The following is a 17,595-nucleotide window of genomic DNA, read 5'->3' as shown; positions in this document are numbered from 1 at the left end:
GAGTGAATGAATGAACGAAGGTTGAACCCTTTCTGGTGAGGGTCCGGAATATTTGAAATTGGTTTTCCAGCATGATCAAGGGCTGACCCTGCCCTGTTAGGTTAAACCCTTTCTTGGGGAAAAGGACAGGAAAATGTCCGGTGGGTAGGGTGGCACCAAGTCGCAAGGCGCCTAGGGTCCATCACGATGGAGGTGGAGAGCCCTCAGGTTAGGAGTGACCCTAGAGGGCGAAGGACCAGGTCGTCGAAAAGCTGCCTGAGAGATGGAGGGAAGTCCATCAGGAGTCCATTTAGGAAGGTCCGAAGAGCGGTCGTTGAGAAGGGACTAAGCAGAAGGGCCATTGCTCCAGGGTTGGCAGTGTCAGAAGCAAAGCATAAAGAAGCTGGGGGTGTGTCCCAGGAGGAGACGACAGCCAATGAAAAGCAGCCATGGGCGTGGCGCTGTCAAACTTCAGGGGGCGGGGCCGAGGAAGACCGAGCCAGGGATCGGTCCCAGGACAAAGCCAATGAAGAGCCGCCAAGTGGGCGGGGTTTCGTCTAAGGCCAAGGTCGGAACCAATGAGGAGCGGCGCCGCGTCTGCCCCCACCCCCGCGCTCCCCCGCCCGTGCAGGGCGCGCGCCGGAGCCACGGGCAGCCGTTAGGGGCGGGGCCTGCAGCCACCCGCGCGAGGCTCGCGCCCTCCCCTTTGTGTCGCCATGGCGGCGGCGGCGGCGGCGAGGAGGACGACGAACGAGGGGTCGAGAGCGGCTGGGGCCTGAGGGAGCTGCGCGACCATGGTGGTGAGGGGCCCGAGCGGCCGTTGGTCTGTCGGTCCGCGTGGCTGTCTGTCCGGGCGCCGCCCCGCCCCGCGCGCCCCGCCCCCGGCCCCGCCCGAGTCCGCGGCCTGCGCCGCCCCTCGCCCTGGGTCGCGCGGTCGCCTCCCGGTCCTCCGGCACAGCCGTGGGTCCGAGCCGTTACCTCGACCCCGCCCCCTCGGCGCGCATCCCCTGCCACTGCCTGAATGGGGCTGACAGCGGCCGAGGACCGGGGCTTGGGGAGGGAGGGCTGGTCCGGGACGGGCTCGCCTCCGCCCGAGGGGCCCCGCAGGGATCTGCTGCGGCTCCCTGGGGCTCCCCACCAGTCCGGGTCCCAGCGTCCCCTCGGCATCCCCATCCCCACCTTCACCCTTCCCTGGGCCAGCTCCTCCTCCTCCCAACAGCCCGTTCTCGTTCCCGAGCCCCGCCCCCACGGGCGCCAGCCTCAACCTGACCCTTTTCTTCTCAGCCATCCTTGCCCCGTTCGGTCCCTTCACCCCCATTGCCCCCCACCTCAACGCCTCTACCCACTCCCCTCTCCCTGCTCCACCCCAACAACAGCACGGGTTACTCCACCGATCCGTGGGTCCTCTCCATCTTGTCCTCCTTCCCCCTCCCTGCCATCGTCTCCGCCGCCCACCATTCTGCTTGCTCCCGGCGCATTCATCCATTCATTGCCTCGCTTCACAGACACTCACTGAATCCTCCTCTGTGCAGGCCCCATGCTCCAGGCACAGAGAGAGTCAGCTCCCATCCTGCCTTGGGGAGCTTCCTGGGCTGGAGGGGGACACACCCTGAGGGTGAGACCCAAGAAAGACCTCCCGGGGTGGGGGCAGGGCCGTGAAGGAGGGAGAAGCTGGAACCCACGTTGGTGAATCCCCATCTGGCAGCTGGTTAATGGATTCATCAGATCCCACCCAGCCCCTGCTGTGTGACTCAGCTAGCACCAGGCATGGGGTGGGGGGCACAAAGAGGAGCCCAGAGATGAGCACCAGCTCTGTGCCCAACTCTGTGCTGGGTGGGCTGGAGTCCTGCTTCTGGGAAAGGCAAAGTCCCGTGGGTGGCGGGGGTACTGGCCAGACATGGCATCTCAGAATGCTCACTGCTGTGATGGGACAAGCTGGGGCAGTCCCCGTAGTTTGGGAGGGAGGTACCTTAGGGGGGATGGCAAGGGGCCAGAAGGGATGCCTAACGCAGCCTAGAGAGTCAGGGAGGACTTCCATCGGGTGGGCACATGACTGACAGTCAAGGGATGAGGTGGTGGGAACCTCGGGAGAGGCTGAGGAGAGCTCAGAGCACAGCCTTCGTGTAGGTCTGCATGGAATTGGGGAATTGGTACTGTGGTTGGGCTCAGAGGGGTGGTGGGAAGAGATGGGATGGGACAGGCAGGTGGACAGAAGCCAGCTGAGGGAGGATTTGAATATTGGACCAGAGAAGGCAGACTTAGCTCCAGGGCAACAAGGAACCAGCGCAGGTCCAGAAACTGCAGAGACGGGGCCAAGTCTGTGTGTTGTGAAAATGACCGCCAGGTACCTGTGAAGAAGCAAGAGGGATGAGCTCTGAGCCATGACAATGTGGCCGTGGCAGTAGGTGACTCAATTCAGCGGGCCTCGGACAGGTTTTAAACAGGAGCCATAGGATGGCATGCTCTGTCCTGTTGTCAGGCTTGCTTACAGTCCCTGTGGCTTCAGGCTCCACTGCCAACCACACACGAAGACCAGGCTTGTCCCAGGCTCAGCCCTCGCCTCTCCGACCTTGCCCTGCCCAGGACAGCATTGAGGGACAGCCCAGCCTCTAGACCCCAGCTGGCCATGACAGTGCTCCTGTTGTCCCTTTGGTCCCATCGCTGGAAACCCCTGAGTCTTGTCTTTCTTCTCTACAGGCTCGCAGCACTGACAGCCTGGATGGTCCAGGCGAGGGCTCTGTGCAGCCCCTGCCAGCGCCTGGGGGGCCCAGTGGAAAGGGGAAGCCAGGGAAGAGGTGAGCAGTGAGGGAGGGATGGCAGGCTGCGGGTGAGGGAGGTGCAGGTGTTCAGGGAGCCGCTGGCAACATGCATCCTCTATCTTCCAGGCTCTCCGCCCCTCGAGGCCCCTTTCCCCGGCTTGCGGACTGCGCCCACTTCCACTATGAGAATGTTGACTTTGGCCACATCCAGGTAGGCGGGCTTTGCCCCTGGGGGAAGGGGAAGGCGAGGTGTAGGCTGTTGCTGTGGCGGTCAGCAGCAGGACTGCAGGTCTGGTGCAGGTGCCAAGAGCTGCTCGTTCACTCAGCTGTAGGTTCCTGCTGTCTGTGCTGAGCGGCTGTTCTCTGGCCCAGCTGTCTCAGGGTCCTATTCTAGGGGAAGCCAGGAGGGGAGGTGCCACCACCAGAGCCATCCCTGGACAGTTTCAGCAGGAGAGAACAAGGCTGGGCCAGAAATGAGGCCCTCTGTGGGGCCTTTGTGTCTCTCCACAGCTGCTGCTGTCTCCAGAGCGTGAAGGCCCCGCCCTCTCTGGGGAGAACGAGCTGGTGTTCGGGGTACAGGTGACCTGTCAGGTAAGGCCACCTCTGTTCTCAGGTAGCTTGCTGGTTTGGCCTCCATAGTCCTCAGCTCAGTGCAGTGAGGCCTCTGTCCTCTTCTGTCGCCGCCTGCTGCACCACAGGGCCGCTCCTGGCCGGTTCTCCGCAGTTATGATGACTTCCGCTCCCTGGATGCCCACCTCCATCGCTGCATATTTGACCGGAGGTTTTCCTGTCTGCCAGAGCTCCCCCCACCTCCAGAGGGTGCCAGGGCTGCCCAGGTAACCTGCCCCTTGTCTAGGCCCCTGCCAAAGTATGTTTTCAACAGTCTGTGTGAAAACCACCAAGACAGAGGTCTGGGTAAATACCAAAACACGGCCTGGCCCTATTTATGACCAATAAGAACAGAGAAGCCTTCAAGATGGAGCAGAATTCCGGGGGTTCCTTTAGTGCTGGGATCATGAGGCAGTCCGAGGGGGACCATGGGAGGGTCAGCGGGGCCCTCAGGAACCCGTTACCTCCTTGTTACTCCCTGAGGTGGCCATGCTCCAGCCCTGTGCAGGTGCGTGCGCAGCACCCATGCGTTCAGGCTGAATGGCAGCCCTTCCCAGAGGCATGTTAGGGCGGTATGCAAGGGCACTGGGTGTGCTCAGCTTTGCTCACGGCAGTCGCCCTCACCTCCGGCCCCCAGATGCTGGTGCCCCTGCTGCTGCAGTACCTGGAGACACTGTCAGGACTGGTGGACAGCAACCTCAACTGTGGGCCTGTGCTCACTTGGATGGAGGTGCGCCTGAGCAGGGAGCGTGGAGTTAGGAGTGAGCAAGGGGTGTCAGAGGGGGGGGAGAACCAGCCAGCAAGTATGTGTGGGCACAAAAAGGAAGGGGAGGCATTGGTATTTTAGTGTCTGTGTGGGCGTGCGCCTGGGAGAGAAAGTGCGCGTGACTCTGTGTGTGTGTGTGTGTGTGTGTGTGTGTGTGTGTGTGTGTGTGTGTGTTAGTAGGTGTCAGGCTTTGGGAGCTGAGGCTTTAAAGGCTTATCCACTAGAAATAGGACTGGCTCTAGCTCGCAGTGTACCTGGCTGTGAATGACTCACAGTGGACGCTTGCCAGACAGCACGGGTGCAGAGCCCATTGGGGAGGAAAAAGGGGCAGGGTGTTTGGGGAAGTCTTGGCAGGAGAGCCCCAAGATACAAGAGGAGCACAAAGAGGTTTGTTTCAGATGGGTGAGAAGTTAGGTGTTTGACCAATATCTCAGTGATGACAGAGGGGGACAGGCGGCAGGGGACAAGGACGGGTGCTGGTCTCACTGGGTGTGGAGGAACCTGGTGGTCTGCCACATCCGGCTTCCCTCTCAGCTGGACAATCATGGCCGCCGACTGCTGCTCAGCGAGGAGGCCTCCCTCAACATTCCTGCTGTGGCTGCTGCACACGTGGTTAAACGGTACACGGCCCAGGCGCCTGATGAGCTGTCCTTTGAGGTGAGGCTGTGGGGGAGCAGGCCGCCTGCCACTGGACTCGCTGTGCCGCCTGCCTCTGCTCACCCTCCTCCTCTCACCTGCGGCTGTAGGTGGGAGACATCGTGTCTGTGATCGACATGCCGCCCACGGAGGATCGCAGCTGGTGGCGCGGCAAGCGGGGCTTCCAGGTGAGCCTGGCTTGGGACAGGCAGGTGCGGCTGGGGCATGTGGTGGCCATGGCGGTGCAGCCACTGACCCTGACACTCCCTCAGGTCGGCTTCTTCCCCAGTGAATGTGTGGAGCTCTTTACAGAGCGGCCGGGGCCAGGCTTGAAGGCAGGTTAGTGCCAGGGGCCAGGTGGAGAGGCCCACCTGCACCTGTTGCCCACTGGCCATCCTTGCCACCTGTTGTTCACCTTAGATGCCGATGGCTCCCTGTGTGGCATCCCAGCTCCCCAGGGCCTCTCCTCTCTGACTTCAGGTAATTGAAACAAGGGGTCCTGGCCCTGTGCTCCTAGTTCCTCTGGCCTCAGCCCTGTGGCTAATGCCCTTCCTGTGTGGCCCACCTTCGCCCCGCAGCTGTGCCCCGACCGCGGGGGAAGCTGGCTGGCCTGCTCCGCACCTTCATGCGCTCCCGCCCTTCTCGGCAGCGGCTGAGGCAAAGGGGAATCCTGCGGCAGAGGGTATTTGGCTGTGACCTTGGAGAGCACCTCAGCAACTCGGGCCAGGATGGTGAGGGAGGCCTGGCCCTGCCCCCCAGCCTCTCCCTCCAGCTCTGCCCGGCCCTAACCTTGCTGTTCCACCCAGTGCCCCAGGTGCTGCGCTGCTGCTCAGAGTTTATCGAGGCCCACGGGGTGGTGGATGGAATCTACCGGCTGTCGGGCGTGTCCTCCAACATCCAGAGACTGCGGTGAGGGTCTTCCCGGGCCTCGGTGGAGCCCCAGCCTCGTGCTCTGTGCTGGAGAGATGCTGAGCAGCAGTTAGGGGGACAAGACCGGGTGGACCAAGGCTGGGGTCATGTACCAATGACACTCCAGCTTGGCCCTCACAGGTGTCCCCCGAGGTGGCCTTGAAGCAGAGGGATGCCAAGTACTGCCCCAGGCACTGGGATCCCAGCAATGAATGAGGCAACCTAAGAAACTCCTCATCTTTGGGGGGCTCTCTTGCCACGGGGAGAGGCAGACAGAGAGTAGAAGTGACCAATGCTAGAGAGAGTACTGGGTTGGAGTAAGAAGGGTCATTATAAACCACGAGAGAGGTTTTGTGGCTTTCCATAGTGTGGGCAGAGAGGCCCCATGGAGAAGAGCTCTGGAGGAGACAAGGGAGCGGGCTGTGCAAAATCCCTGGGGAAGTATGCCCCATGGAGGAAGCAGCCAGTGTGAAGAGATGGCAGGAGATGAGGCTGGGAGGCCACCAGGACAGCGTGTGCAGAGCCGTTAGGAAAGTGTTAGGCATATGGGTTTTACTCGGAGGGGAAACCACAGGAGGATTCTCAGCTTCAGAGTTTACAGGTGGAAGGAGTGAGGACAGTGCCAGGGCCTTATGAGAGCCCATGCGACAAGGGTACCAAGCTTGGGGGAGCAGCGAGGTGGAAGGTTGCAGAGGTCAGGAGCTTCCAACCCATGAATGGGGGCTCTGTGAGGCAGCTGTGAGCCGGAGGAGGGGGCTGGCCTCTAGCCCCACTTTCCAGCAAGCTGTGGGAGCCAGGGGAGTGACAGCTTTACAGCAGAAGCGCAGTGACACCACGGCACAGGCATTTCTGGCCTGAGCCTCAGTGGGGTTCAGCCTCCCCACAGAAGCCAAGCACGGGGTCTGGGGAAGAGCCTGGCATCCATTTGTATACAGCTCAAGAAAAGGGATGGAGGGACATGTCCAGGTCAAGTGGCTCTGATCTGAATCCTTCCCCTTCCCCACTCCGCTGGTCTCAGGCACGAGTTTGACAGTGAGAGAATACCGGAACTGTCTGGCCCAGCCTTCCTGCAGGACATCCACAGCGTGTCCTCCCTCTGCAAGCTCTACTTTCGAGAGCTGCCAAACCCCTTGCTCACCTACCAGCTCTATGGGAAGTTCAGCGTGAGTAGGGGAGCTGGCCAGCTGGGAGGATCCTGAGCTGTGTCCCACTCCCCCTGCCTCATGCCCATCCACACCCTCAGGAGGCCATGTCAGTGCCTGGTGAAGAGGAGCGCCTGGTGCGAGTCCATGATGTCATCCAGCAGCTGCCCCCGCCACACTACAGGTAAGCCAGGGAAGGTAGGGCAGGGCTGTGGTGCAGCTGCAAGGGACTTGAGGTTCAGGCATCTCCTTCCGTCCCTACCCTCAGGACCCTGGAGTACCTGCTGAGGCACTTGGCCCGCATGGCAAAACACAGTGCCAATACCAGCATGCACGCCCGCAACCTGGCCATTGTCTGGGCCCCCAACCTGCTACGGTAAGCTGGCAACTCACCAGGCTGCCCCTGTACCTTCTTCCCATGGGGTCGACCTCAAGTCTCCCTCAAGTACCCCAGGAACCCACCAAGTGTTTGTTCTCTCATTCATTTATGCAATACAGATTGGTCAAGGAGATGCCATGGAGTGGACCCAGTCCTACTGGGGCACATATTCTGATGGGGGAAATCTGGTGGAGGACAGACAGCAATGTACTGTACAGGAAAGGGAGGTCCTGGCAGTTGGAAGTGGTTTTTGTTTTTTTTTTTTTTTTTTTGGTTAAGATTTGTTTTAGACTTATTTATTTGAAAGGCAGAGATATGGAAAGAGGGAAAGAGAGAGAAAGAGATCTTACATCCTCTGGTTCACTCTCCAAATAACCTCCAAAGCTGGAGCTGGGCCAGTCTGAAGCCAGAAGCTTCTAGTTCTCCCACGTGAGTGCAGAAAGCACTTGGACCATCTTCTACTGCCTCCCAGGCACACTGGCAGGTAGTTGGATGGGAAGTGGTGCAGTCGGGACTCGAGCCAACACTTCAATATGGGATGCTGGCATCTTAAGTTAATCTGCTGTGCCGTAGTTCTGGCTTCTGTTTGAAGTTTTCAAATGGAATAGCAGCAAAGGCATCAGTCAGTCTTTCTATGGCCAGAAGGGTAAGCCCAAAGGAGTTGATGGTGACCGAGACAGGTGCAGTCTGTGTCCTGAAAGAGTTCACGTTCTCCTGGGAGACAGATGTGCAACTAAGTAGGCTAGGTTGGGTGTCAGGTGTGGGTCCTGGAAGCAGCCTGGTGAAAAGAAAGACGTGCAGTACCGAGAAGGACGTGCACAACTGGAAGTAAGTGGGCAGGAAGAGTCCACTGAGAAGGTTACATCTGAGTCAAGACCTGCGAGAGGGGAGGGAGGAGTGAACTTGGCCGGGGGACAGCCACATACAGAGGTCAGGGCGCTGGGCTGCCACCTTGAGTCTAGGGTCACTAGAGCTGAGGGAGAATGAGTGAAATCGAGGCAAAGTGATGAGGTCAGAGATGTTAGGGACCACGTAGGCGGGTGATTGATGGGTCATGGGAGGATTTGGCTGGTATTGGCACGAGGTGCAGCCAGGGCAGGCACTGAGACGGCGAAGGTCATGGGGGAGCAGATGTGAGGAGAGTATGAGGCCAGTCCTAAACCGGATGGTCTGTGATGGTCAGAGCTCGAACAGTCACTGCTCTCACGGGCGCCTCCCAGTGCCCAAGCACGTGACCTTCCCTTCTCCCGCTCAAGGTCCATGGAGCTGGAGTCGGTGGGGCTGGGTGGGGCGGCTGCCTTCCGGGAGGTGCGCGTGCAGTCGATCGTGGTGGAATTCCTGCTCACACATGTGGACGTCCTGTTCAGTGACACCTTTACCTCTGCTGGTCTGGACCCTGCAGGTATGCCCACCCCGCCCGCTGACACCTGGCTAGAACCCCTCCTTATCAGGGCTGCATTGGGAGGGCAGGTGGGTTCCCGGCCCCCATCCCGACCCCCACGGACGCTGGACTCCCTCCCAGCTCCTTGCGGAGCCCGCCCCGGGGTCTCCCTCCCCGCGGCCCCCCTCCTTCTCATTTCAGCTCCTCGGGATCCCCACTTCTCCGCCCGCCCGGACAACCGTTCTTCCTTCACCCCCTTGTAGCTCCTGGGGGCGCTAGGGGCTGTGGGTCCACCTGGGAGGAGGTGGGAGGTCCCCAGATCTGACCCCGCCCTGGCCCTGCCCAGACTCCCCGCCCTGCCCCGGACCCCCGCCCAGTCAGGATTCAGCTCGTCGGAGGGCCTTCTGGCCCGAGGTAACTGAAGTCAGAGCCGCTGCCCTCACTGGCTGCTGGGAGCTGCCTCCTCATCAGCTCGTTCTGCCTCACCCCTCCTTCTCACCTGCCTGCTGCCCACCCCCCAATTCCCGCCTGATCCACTCTGGCCCCTGCCTTGCCAGCCCGGGTGGGCACGCTGCGGGGCCGGGGCTTTGAGCTGTGGCGCTTGGCTTTGCCTGTGGCCTTCAGTGGCCCCAGAGCTGACAGGTGGCCCCTTTCCTGACTCCCCAGGCCGCTGCCTCCTCCCCAGGCCCAAGTCGCTTGCTGGCAGTGGCCCCTCCACTCGTTTGCTGACGCTGGAGGAAGCCCAGGCTCGCACCCAGGGTAGGCTGGGCACGCCCACTGACCCTGTGACTCCCAAAGCCCCAGCCTCACCTGTGGAGCGGTGAGTGGCATGCTGGGGGTGGGGCGGGGCAGCCTAGCATCCCTGGTCCCTAGGTGTGTCTGCACACTGCCTCCTGTCTCTTATGCCAACTCCAGGAGGAAAGGTGAGAGAGGAGAGAAGCAGCGGAAGGCAGGCGGTAGCAGCTGGAAGACATTCTTTGCCCTGGGCAGGGGCCCCAACGCCCACCGAAAGAAGCCCCTACCTTGGCTGGGGGGCACCCGTGCCCCTCGGCAGCCTTCAGGTCAGTGGCTGCGTAGATGGCAGGGTGGAGGGGCCGGCGTGGAGTGCCGACCTACCTGCCACGTCCCTTCTCCTTGCAGGCAGCAGACCTGACACGGTCACACTGAGATCCGCCAAGAGCGAGGAGTCTCTGTCATCACAGGCCAGCGGGGCTGGTGAGCACAGGCTGGCTGGCCAGGGCCAGGTGCCCCAGGGAGGAGCCGGGCCTTTAAATAAACTTCCAACATTTGGTTTTACATTCTTCGAATTTGGGTTTCACCTGCAGTTCCTCATGCATAGTATGCCTTGATGCATGCAAGGACCCTTCAAATAATCTTTTTGTCTGTAACTTTTACAAAAAAGTAAATCCTATAAGGAGCCCTCAGGAGCCCAGTAGCCAGAACTAGGGAGAGCCCAAAACCTTACCTGTATGCTCAGCCTTCGCCCACCTGCTGCCTCCCCCAAAGATGCTCAGTGCTGTTTTTCTAATCAGATTTGAAAGGTTTGCTCAGAAAGGGGGACCGTGCCGACGTGGAACTTGATTTTTTTACTTGCCATTCTAAACACTTGCATTACTGGGACACACGCACACATTCTTCAAGTGCTGGGGACCAGCTGCAAGTGTTTTGAGTGGGTGTCACAACGTGCAGGCCAATGTGGGGGATCCTGGTGGCCTCAGGCTTATAACCTGCAGGGTGGCCATGCTTGCTCTGAGCCTGGCAGGGTTGTCCCCATGCCTTGTCTCCCTGAGCCTGGACAGCTCTCCCTAGGTAACCCCAGGCATCCCGGGACGCTCCTCTTGTCACTGCCGCAGGATTCTGTTGAGCTGCAGGCCCTGCTCCTCCCTGAGGTTCGGGCCCTGACCTGTCCCTGTCCTCCCTCGTAGGCCTGCAGAGGCTGCACAGGCTGCGGCGACCACACTCTAGCAGTGACGCTTTCCCAGTGGGCCCGGCGCCCGCTGGCTCCTGCGAGAGCCTGTCCTCCTCCTCGTCCTCCTCATCCTCTTCTTCCTCCTCCTCGTCCTCCTCCGCGTCCTCAGCGGCCGCACTGGGGGTACTCTCTGGTTCCCCCTCACACCGCACGTCGGCCTGGCTGGATGATGGGGATGAGCTGGACTTCAGCCCACCCCGCTGCCTGGAGGGGCTCCGGGGGCTGGACTTCGACCCCCTCACATTTCGCTGCAGCAGCCCCACCCCGGGGGATCCCGCGCCTCCTGCCAGCCCAGCCCCCCCAGCCCCTGCCTCTGCCTTCCCACCCAGGGCGACCCCACAGGCACTCTCACCCCGTGTACCCACCAGCCCTGCTTCACCCACTGCCCTGGACATCTCGGAGCCCCTGGCTGTATCCGTGCCACCTGCTGTGCTGGAACTGCTAGGGGCTGGAGGGACACCTGTCTCAGTCACCCCGACGCCGGCCCTCAGCCCTGCCCCGAGCCCACGTCCCCACCTCATCCCCCTGCTGCTGCGTGGAGCTGAGGCCCAGCTGAGCGAAACCTGCCAACAGGAGATCAGCAGCAAGCTGTTGCTGCCGAGTGCCCGGGGAGCCCAAGACCAGCACGGTGAGTGCCGCCTAACGGGCCCTGGCCTCTGGCCTGGTCCCTAAGGCCACCCTAGGACCCTGATTAGCCCCTTCCCATTCCTTTCTGTGTAGGTTCTGGAATGGACTCACCACTGCTGCCCCCACCCCTGTCCCTCCTGCGCCCCGGGGGGGCTCCACCCCCACCCCCCAAGAATCCAGCACGTCTCATGGCCCTGGCCCTGGCTGAGCGGGCTCAGCAGGTGGCTGAGCGACAGAGCCAACAGGAGCATGAGGGCACCCCACCAGCTCCTCGTTCCCCTTTCCGCCGCTCACTGTCCCTGGAGGTGGGTGGGGAGCCCCCAGGGGCCACAGGGAGTGGGCCAACCCCCCACTCCCTAGCCCACCCTGGAGCCTGGGCCGCTGCACCCCCATCCTACCTACCGAGGCAGCAAAGTGATGGGAGCTTGGTGAGGAACCCACGGCCTATGAGCACCTCACGCAGGGGACTCAGAGGCCCTGCCCAGGTCAGTGCCCGGCTCAGGGTGAGTGGGGGGTGCATGGATGTGCCAGAGGTGACAACCCAACCCTTGTGTTCTGTCCCCTCACAGGTTCCTACCCCAGGCTTCTTCTCCCCAGCCCCCCGGGAGTGCCTGCCACCCTTCCTTGGGGTCCCCAAACCAGGCTTGTACCCCCTGAGTCCCCCATCCTTCCCGCCCAGCTCACCAGCCCCAGTCTGGAGGAGCTCTTTGGGCCCCCCAGCATCACTGGACCGGGGGGAGAACCTGTACTATGAGATTGGGGCAGGTGAGGGGTCCTCCTACTCTGGCCCTACCCGATCCTGGAGTCCCTTTCGCTCCATGCCCCCTGATAGGCTCAATGCCTCCTATGGCATGCTTGGCCAGTCCCCCCCGTTGCACAGGTCCCCCGATTTCTTGCTCAGCTACCCACCCGCCTCCTCCTGCTTTCCCCCTGATCACCTTGGCTACTCAGCTGCGCAACACCCTGCACGGCGCCCCACCCGGCCTGAGCCCCTCTATGTGAACCTCGCCCGGGGACCCAGGGGTCCTTCACCCACCTCTTCCAGCTCTTCTTCCCCTCCTGCCCATCCCCGAAGCCGCTCTGATCCCGGCCCACCAGCTCCCCGCCTCCCTCAAAAGCAGCGGGCACCCTGGGGTCCTCGCACCCCTCACAGGGTACCTGGGCCCTGGGGCCCTCCTGAACCACTCTTGCTCTATAGGCCAGGCCCGCCAGCCTATGGGAGGGGGGGTGAGCACCCCCGAGGGTCTTTGTATAGAAATGGGGGGCAAAGAGGAGAGGGGGCTGGCCCCCCGCCTCCCTACCCCACTCCCAGCTGGTCCCTCCACTCTGAGGGCCAGACCCGGAGCTACTGCTGAGCTAGAGCCAGGAGAGAAACCTGCCTGCCTGTCCCTCCCCTCGCTGGATGGCGCCCGACCAATCCCTTGTTTTGTATTTTTCTTGAGCAGCTGATCCATACCCCAAGTTTCTAACTTTGTAACAGGCTTCTGATGTGTGTCCCTAACCTGTAATCATAGCATATCTCCCCTGAGCTCAAGGGCATGCCCATCCTCCCACCCTTCTCCATCCTGGGGTCCCTCGCACAAATGGGAGAGAGGCCAGGCTGGCACCCCGCCCAATCTCTCTAAGGAGCCCCCAGCACATCCTGACCTGTGCAGGGGCTGAGGGGGAGGGCTCCTGCCCATGTACCCCCCACATCCCACTAAATCATCTGACAAAATTAATAAAAATGGTGACAACGTGGCTGCTGCTGTCATGCTGGGGCCACACTAAGTGAATGAAGAAACGGAAGGGACACTTTATAGGTTTACTTCGTGTGGGGCAGACAGTGGGAGTCACTCCTGGGAGGCTCCAGCAGGGGTGGGGTCTGCAGAGAAGAGGGGCTGTGGGCACCCCAGAATTCTGCATTGGGGAGCCAAGGCTGGGCTTGTCCCTGAGTTGACATCTACTTTTTGGCTTCCACTTTGCAGCTCCACCATGATTTCCTGCAGCAGATCCATGCTGGCGAGTAGAGGGACAAGGGCAGACCTAGGGGTAGCGCAGGGATGCAGGCAAGGACTGAGGGCCCCCTCCCTGTTCCTCACCTCTGCAGGCTGCCGAACTCGGTCTCTCTGCTCCGTTCAGTGCTCAGTGCCTGATGGAACAAACAGCTAAGCTGCCACCTACTGGCCACAGAGTGTGGGTGGGCAGGAGAGGTGGCTGGGAGTGTGGCACCAGGCACAGACTGGCTCAGGGGAAGGTACTCACGCAGGGCAGCACCCTGGGGAGGCAGGGTCAGTCAGGGCTCACAGGTTAGGGAGGGGAGAGCTGGGGGTTTTCTTGGCAGAGGAAAGGCAGCCAGGGAACATGGGGCTGGTGACCAGAGAGGGATGGAGGGTCAGAGTTGAGGGTGAAGGATAGCCTTACGGGGCCCTGGGATGTCCATACTGTTGAGTCAAGCTCCAGGCAGCAGTGCAGGCCAGCCTTGGCTGGTAGGCTGGGACTGGGGCTGCTGCAGAGAGCCAAGCTGCTGCCTGAGCCCCACGCTTCACCCCTCCAGGACCTGCTGTGACCCACAAGAGTCTCCAGGGCCTGCAGAAGGCAATGGCAGAGAGCTGGCACGGGTTGCCCCAGGTGCCATGGCTCCCACATTCTCCCACCTCCCTCCCTGACTCCTACCTGGCTTAGGATGGGGCCTGGGGGCGTCACTGGCAGCTCATGCCTGGTTGTGGCCTTGGTTCTGCAAGCTACCTCGTAGTACAGTTTATCTGGTGGGGATGGAGCTGCCGGTTGGAACAGAGCAGCCCAGTCAAACTGTGCCCAGCATCTTCCATCAGCCCATCCTTGCCATCTAACCTGGAGACAAATCCAGGGGCGCAGGGGACAGGATGGTCTGCTTCACTGGGGAAGTCACCTTAGGAGCTGAGACCTGTGGGAATGAGAATGAGGGTGGGATGGGCCCTGCCTGGGCTCCTGCAGCCAGAAATGCAACCTGCTGCCTGGTCCTGTACCTGGGCCACAGCCTCCCGCAGCAGGTACCGAGTGCTTTGCAGGCTGCCGCCACGCTCAGCAGGGCTTAGGCCCAGCCCAGCCTGAATGAGAGCCTGGTAGGGGACTGGCACCAGGGGGTCCAGGGCTGGGCCCTCCCCTGCCTCCAGCTTAGCCTTTACCTCGGGCCCTGCCCTGCCAGCCCAGGGCAACTCTCCTGCAAGGACACACAATCAGGGGACCCATATGGGCTGGATGCTTCAGTGGGGACAGGGGGCAGTGCCACTCACGGACCAGTGAAGACTTCCTGGGCCAGGATGCAGAAGCTGTAGAGGTCTGAGGTGATGGTGGGCATGTCGCTATGGATCAGTTCTAGTGGCAGCCACGGATATAGCTCAGGGGGTGGCGGCAGCCCTGGGCCTGGACCTCCCAAAGGGTAGCCTTGCTGCGACCTGTGGAGTCCAGTGGGCCTGGTGAGCCAGGGGGACTATAGGACAGACCGGCACACGCATGCGGCAGGTAGGTGGGGCAGCACTCACCTGGGCCGCAGCCAGTGTTGTGGCAGGTCACGTCCATGCTCCAGGCCGCTCACTTTGACTAGGCCTGGCCGCACTAGCTGCACAGCGTGGGAGCTGAGGCCACCGTGGACCCGCCCGCGGGCCTGCAGGAACAGCAGGGCCTCCAGCACCTGCAGCAGCAAGTGTCCAGGCAGCAGGCCTGGCACAGTCTGGGGCCCCTCCTTGCTTTGTCCCTGTGGGTGCAGCACCCCATGCAGGGAACCCAACCACACAGGCTCAAAGACAAGGCCCAGCTGAGAGAGGTCCGCGGAAGGGCACAGCGCCATCAGCAGCAGCAGGTTGGAGTGGTGCAGCGAGCTGGGGAGGAGGCAGGTGGCTCACTCACCAGTAGGCCTTGACCTTCTAGGCACAGACCACCCACCAAGTACTGGGGGCAGATCATCCACACCAGCCACCAGCAGAACACCTGAGTGTCAGCTCGCACTGCCCAGCAGGGCTCGAGCCAGCTCCCGGCTCATACCCCATTCACGGTATCCCTCTCTCCTTTCTGGGGCCTACAAGGCAGAACACATGGAACTAGGTGCCCAAGTGATGTCCAGTGTGGAGAACACCCACTGGGGCTGCTGTCCTAGTCCCTGGTTCTCTGAATTTGTAATGTTGAAGTCAGGCAGGTAGGACAGACAGGCTGGGAGAGGCCAGGAGCAGGCACCTGCATTGCTGAAGGTCGGCCAATAGCACATCTGGCTGGGTTGCAGAGGCCTTCAGTTGTCGCACAGTGACGGGGTGGCCCCTCCACAGGAGGCTGGAAGTGGGAAGGGGGAGAAGGGGCAGGTCTGAGACCAGGGGACTTGTGAAGGTAGCAACAAAACTGGACGACCGGGAAGGGGAGGGGCTCTCACTTGGCCATGATGGTTTGGGAGCTGCTCTCGTAGATGCGGTCAGGTTCGCCCTGTGCTGGCAGCAGCTCCTTGGGGTCCACCAGGGGAATGCCTGTTACCAGCCCCAGGGGCTGCAGGTGGCTCAGCTGCAGAGGGGGCGGGCGGCCATAAGATATGAAGAGGACAGGGCTGGCTCCTGCCCCCACCCCTAACCTCTCCCACTTACCTGGCCAAACCCCAAGGCTGGGACTTGGGGGGATCGCCTCATGTGCTCAGGCCTCAGCGTTCTGGAGTAAAGAGCAGGCTATGGGTAACGCTGGGGCAGCTGGGTATGGCGGGAGGGTAACAGAGTGGGGGGCATAGTTACCTGTCTGCCTGCACCTGCCACAGTGAGGACAGGGAGCCACACAGGCTGTGCCCAGAGCTGGCCTGCAATGCGCCCAGGGTCACTGGGTGTGCTAATTCACTGCCATTCACCAACGTTGATATGTAGGCACGGCAGAGCTGCATCAGCTCCAGCACCTGGATGCGTGCATGTGTGGTGAGGCTGCGTACGAGGTGCTGATCTGATGCCCCCATCCCCAGCCAAGCCCTTGCTCACCTCTTGGCACTGCCTGGCACCGCCCCGCTCGGCCCAATCACGTGGGGTGCGGCCCTGCTGGTCATGCAGCCGCAGGTCACCCCCTGCCTGCAGCAGGTGCAGCAGAACCAGACTACGGCCTGAAAAGGCACCTGCGTGCACAGGCGTGCTGCCGTCGAGGCAGCGGCTATGGTGAAACAAGAGTGGCGATGGATTAGGAAAGGGATGGGGCTGCTGGGGAACAGGGAAGGTGACCTGGAGGGCTCCCTCAGGGAGGTCACAGTCAGGGGTTGGAAGGGATGGGAGGATTACTTGAAGCATAGGAGGGCCCCAGGGGAATGGGGATAGTCACTGGAGGGCGAGAAGAGGCTCAGAGGATAATGGGGGTCTCTAGGAGCACAGAATGATGGCCGGGGGCAAGAGAGTGGCCTCTGAGGAAGACAGCCCTGGATCTCCTGCTGTCCAGGGCTGGGGCTCAGGACCCTGGTTTCGGGGTGTGGCCTCCTCACTGGTGCATACTCACTGGTTGGGGTTGGCACCAAAGGCAAGCAGAAGCTGCACGGCAGAGCTGTGGCCCAGCAGCGCCGACAGGAAGAGCCCCGTCTGCCCAGCGGAGTTCTCACCATCCACCTGGACAGCTGAGGGGCACAGGGGCTTAGCACTGTCTCCATCGCCTGTTCCCCGGGCGGGGGCCTTGGCAGCTACTAGGCAAGCACCCCAGCCCACTCCTGGGCCTCTATAATCCCTCCGGGCCCAGCAAGCACTCTGCCTCAGAATTCACCATGGACTCCACAGTTGGAACAAGATGACCTGCCATGAAAACGTCCCTCCTCCCAGAGAGAGGTAATCACATCAAGACCCCAGGGGCCAGGTGCAGTGGACCTCACAGGGCCCAGGCAGGCAGGTCCCACCTATTTCTAATGCAGCATTGAACACACAGGGTCCTAGGTGGCCACCATTCAAATCCAAGAAGAATGAACATAGGGATTTGATCGGGAAGCTTCTCAAATTTATTTTCAAGCACTGCCTCAGGGAAGTGTTAGATTCAGGTAGCCGCCTTTGAACCCTTGCTTCGGTCCCTCTGCCAGTCTGCTCTCCCGTCACCCTGCTCAGATCCCCCTCCAACAACCCAGCTCAGCCCCAAGCCTATAGTTCCAAGCCCCATTGTTCCCCAGCTACTTTTCCTCCAGGCCCCACCCAGGGGAGGCAAACACCAGGTGTCCTTGTCCTTGCCCTCCTATGCCCCTGGCAGACATAGCTAACTGATCTCCCATGTAACCCAACCCAGCTTGTTCTCTGCCCCCCACCACATCCCCTCAAATGGGTTCCTTCAGGAGCCTCTGAAATCCACACAGACCACAGGTTGCACCCTCTGCTATGCATCCCAACAGGTTTTCTGCGCTCGTCTCGCCTCACCAGGCCACCTTCTGACAACACAAATCATTTCAAGGACCGCATCATTGTAGGCAAGATGTTCCAGAACAGAGAGGAATAGAACA

General features: G+C 61.2%; 1 protein-coding gene across 3 annotated transcripts; it reads left to right on the top strand.

Moving 5' to 3' along the window:
- The first annotated feature begins 675 nt into the window (after window positions 1-675).
- Window positions 676-12,896, top strand: ARHGAP33 (Rho GTPase activating protein 33). Of its 3 annotated transcripts, none has more exons than XM_040976650.1 (21): window positions 676-779; window positions 2,865-2,949; window positions 3,249-3,329; window positions 3,437-3,574; window positions 3,985-4,077; window positions 4,648-4,770; window positions 4,860-4,937; window positions 5,022-5,088; window positions 5,170-5,229; window positions 5,328-5,480; window positions 5,556-5,658; window positions 6,677-6,821; window positions 6,902-6,984; window positions 7,069-7,176; window positions 8,436-8,581; window positions 9,227-9,380; window positions 9,476-9,621; window positions 9,701-9,775; window positions 10,486-11,157; window positions 11,250-11,641; window positions 11,726-12,896. In XM_040976650.1, the coding sequence occupies exons 5-21, from the start codon at window positions 3,985-3,987 to the stop codon at window positions 12,509-12,511; spliced, it is 3,384 nt and encodes a 1,127-aa protein (XP_040832584.1). In that variant the 5' UTR covers window positions 676-779; window positions 2,865-2,949; window positions 3,249-3,329; window positions 3,437-3,574; the 3' UTR covers window positions 12,512-12,896. The 3 variants fall into 3 exon arrangements, with proteins under 3 accessions (XP_040832584.1, XP_040832583.1, XP_040832582.1); XM_040976649.1 differs by adding an exon at window positions 2,677-2,774 and having other exon boundaries at window positions 11,250-12,896; XM_040976648.1 differs by lacking the exon at window positions 676-779 and adding exons at window positions 1,517-1,594; window positions 2,677-2,774 and having other exon boundaries at window positions 11,250-12,863.
- Window positions 12,897-17,595: the final 4,699 nt, after the last annotated feature.

Source organism: Ochotona curzoniae, unplaced genomic scaffold, assembly GCF_017591425.1.
Source record: "Ochotona curzoniae isolate NIBS_2020 unplaced genomic scaffold, NIBS_Ocur_1.0 contig_2699, whole genome shotgun sequence".
NCBI lineage: Eukaryota > Metazoa > Chordata > Mammalia > Lagomorpha > Ochotonidae > Ochotona > Ochotona curzoniae.
This window is presented reverse-complemented; position numbering and strand designations above follow the sequence as displayed.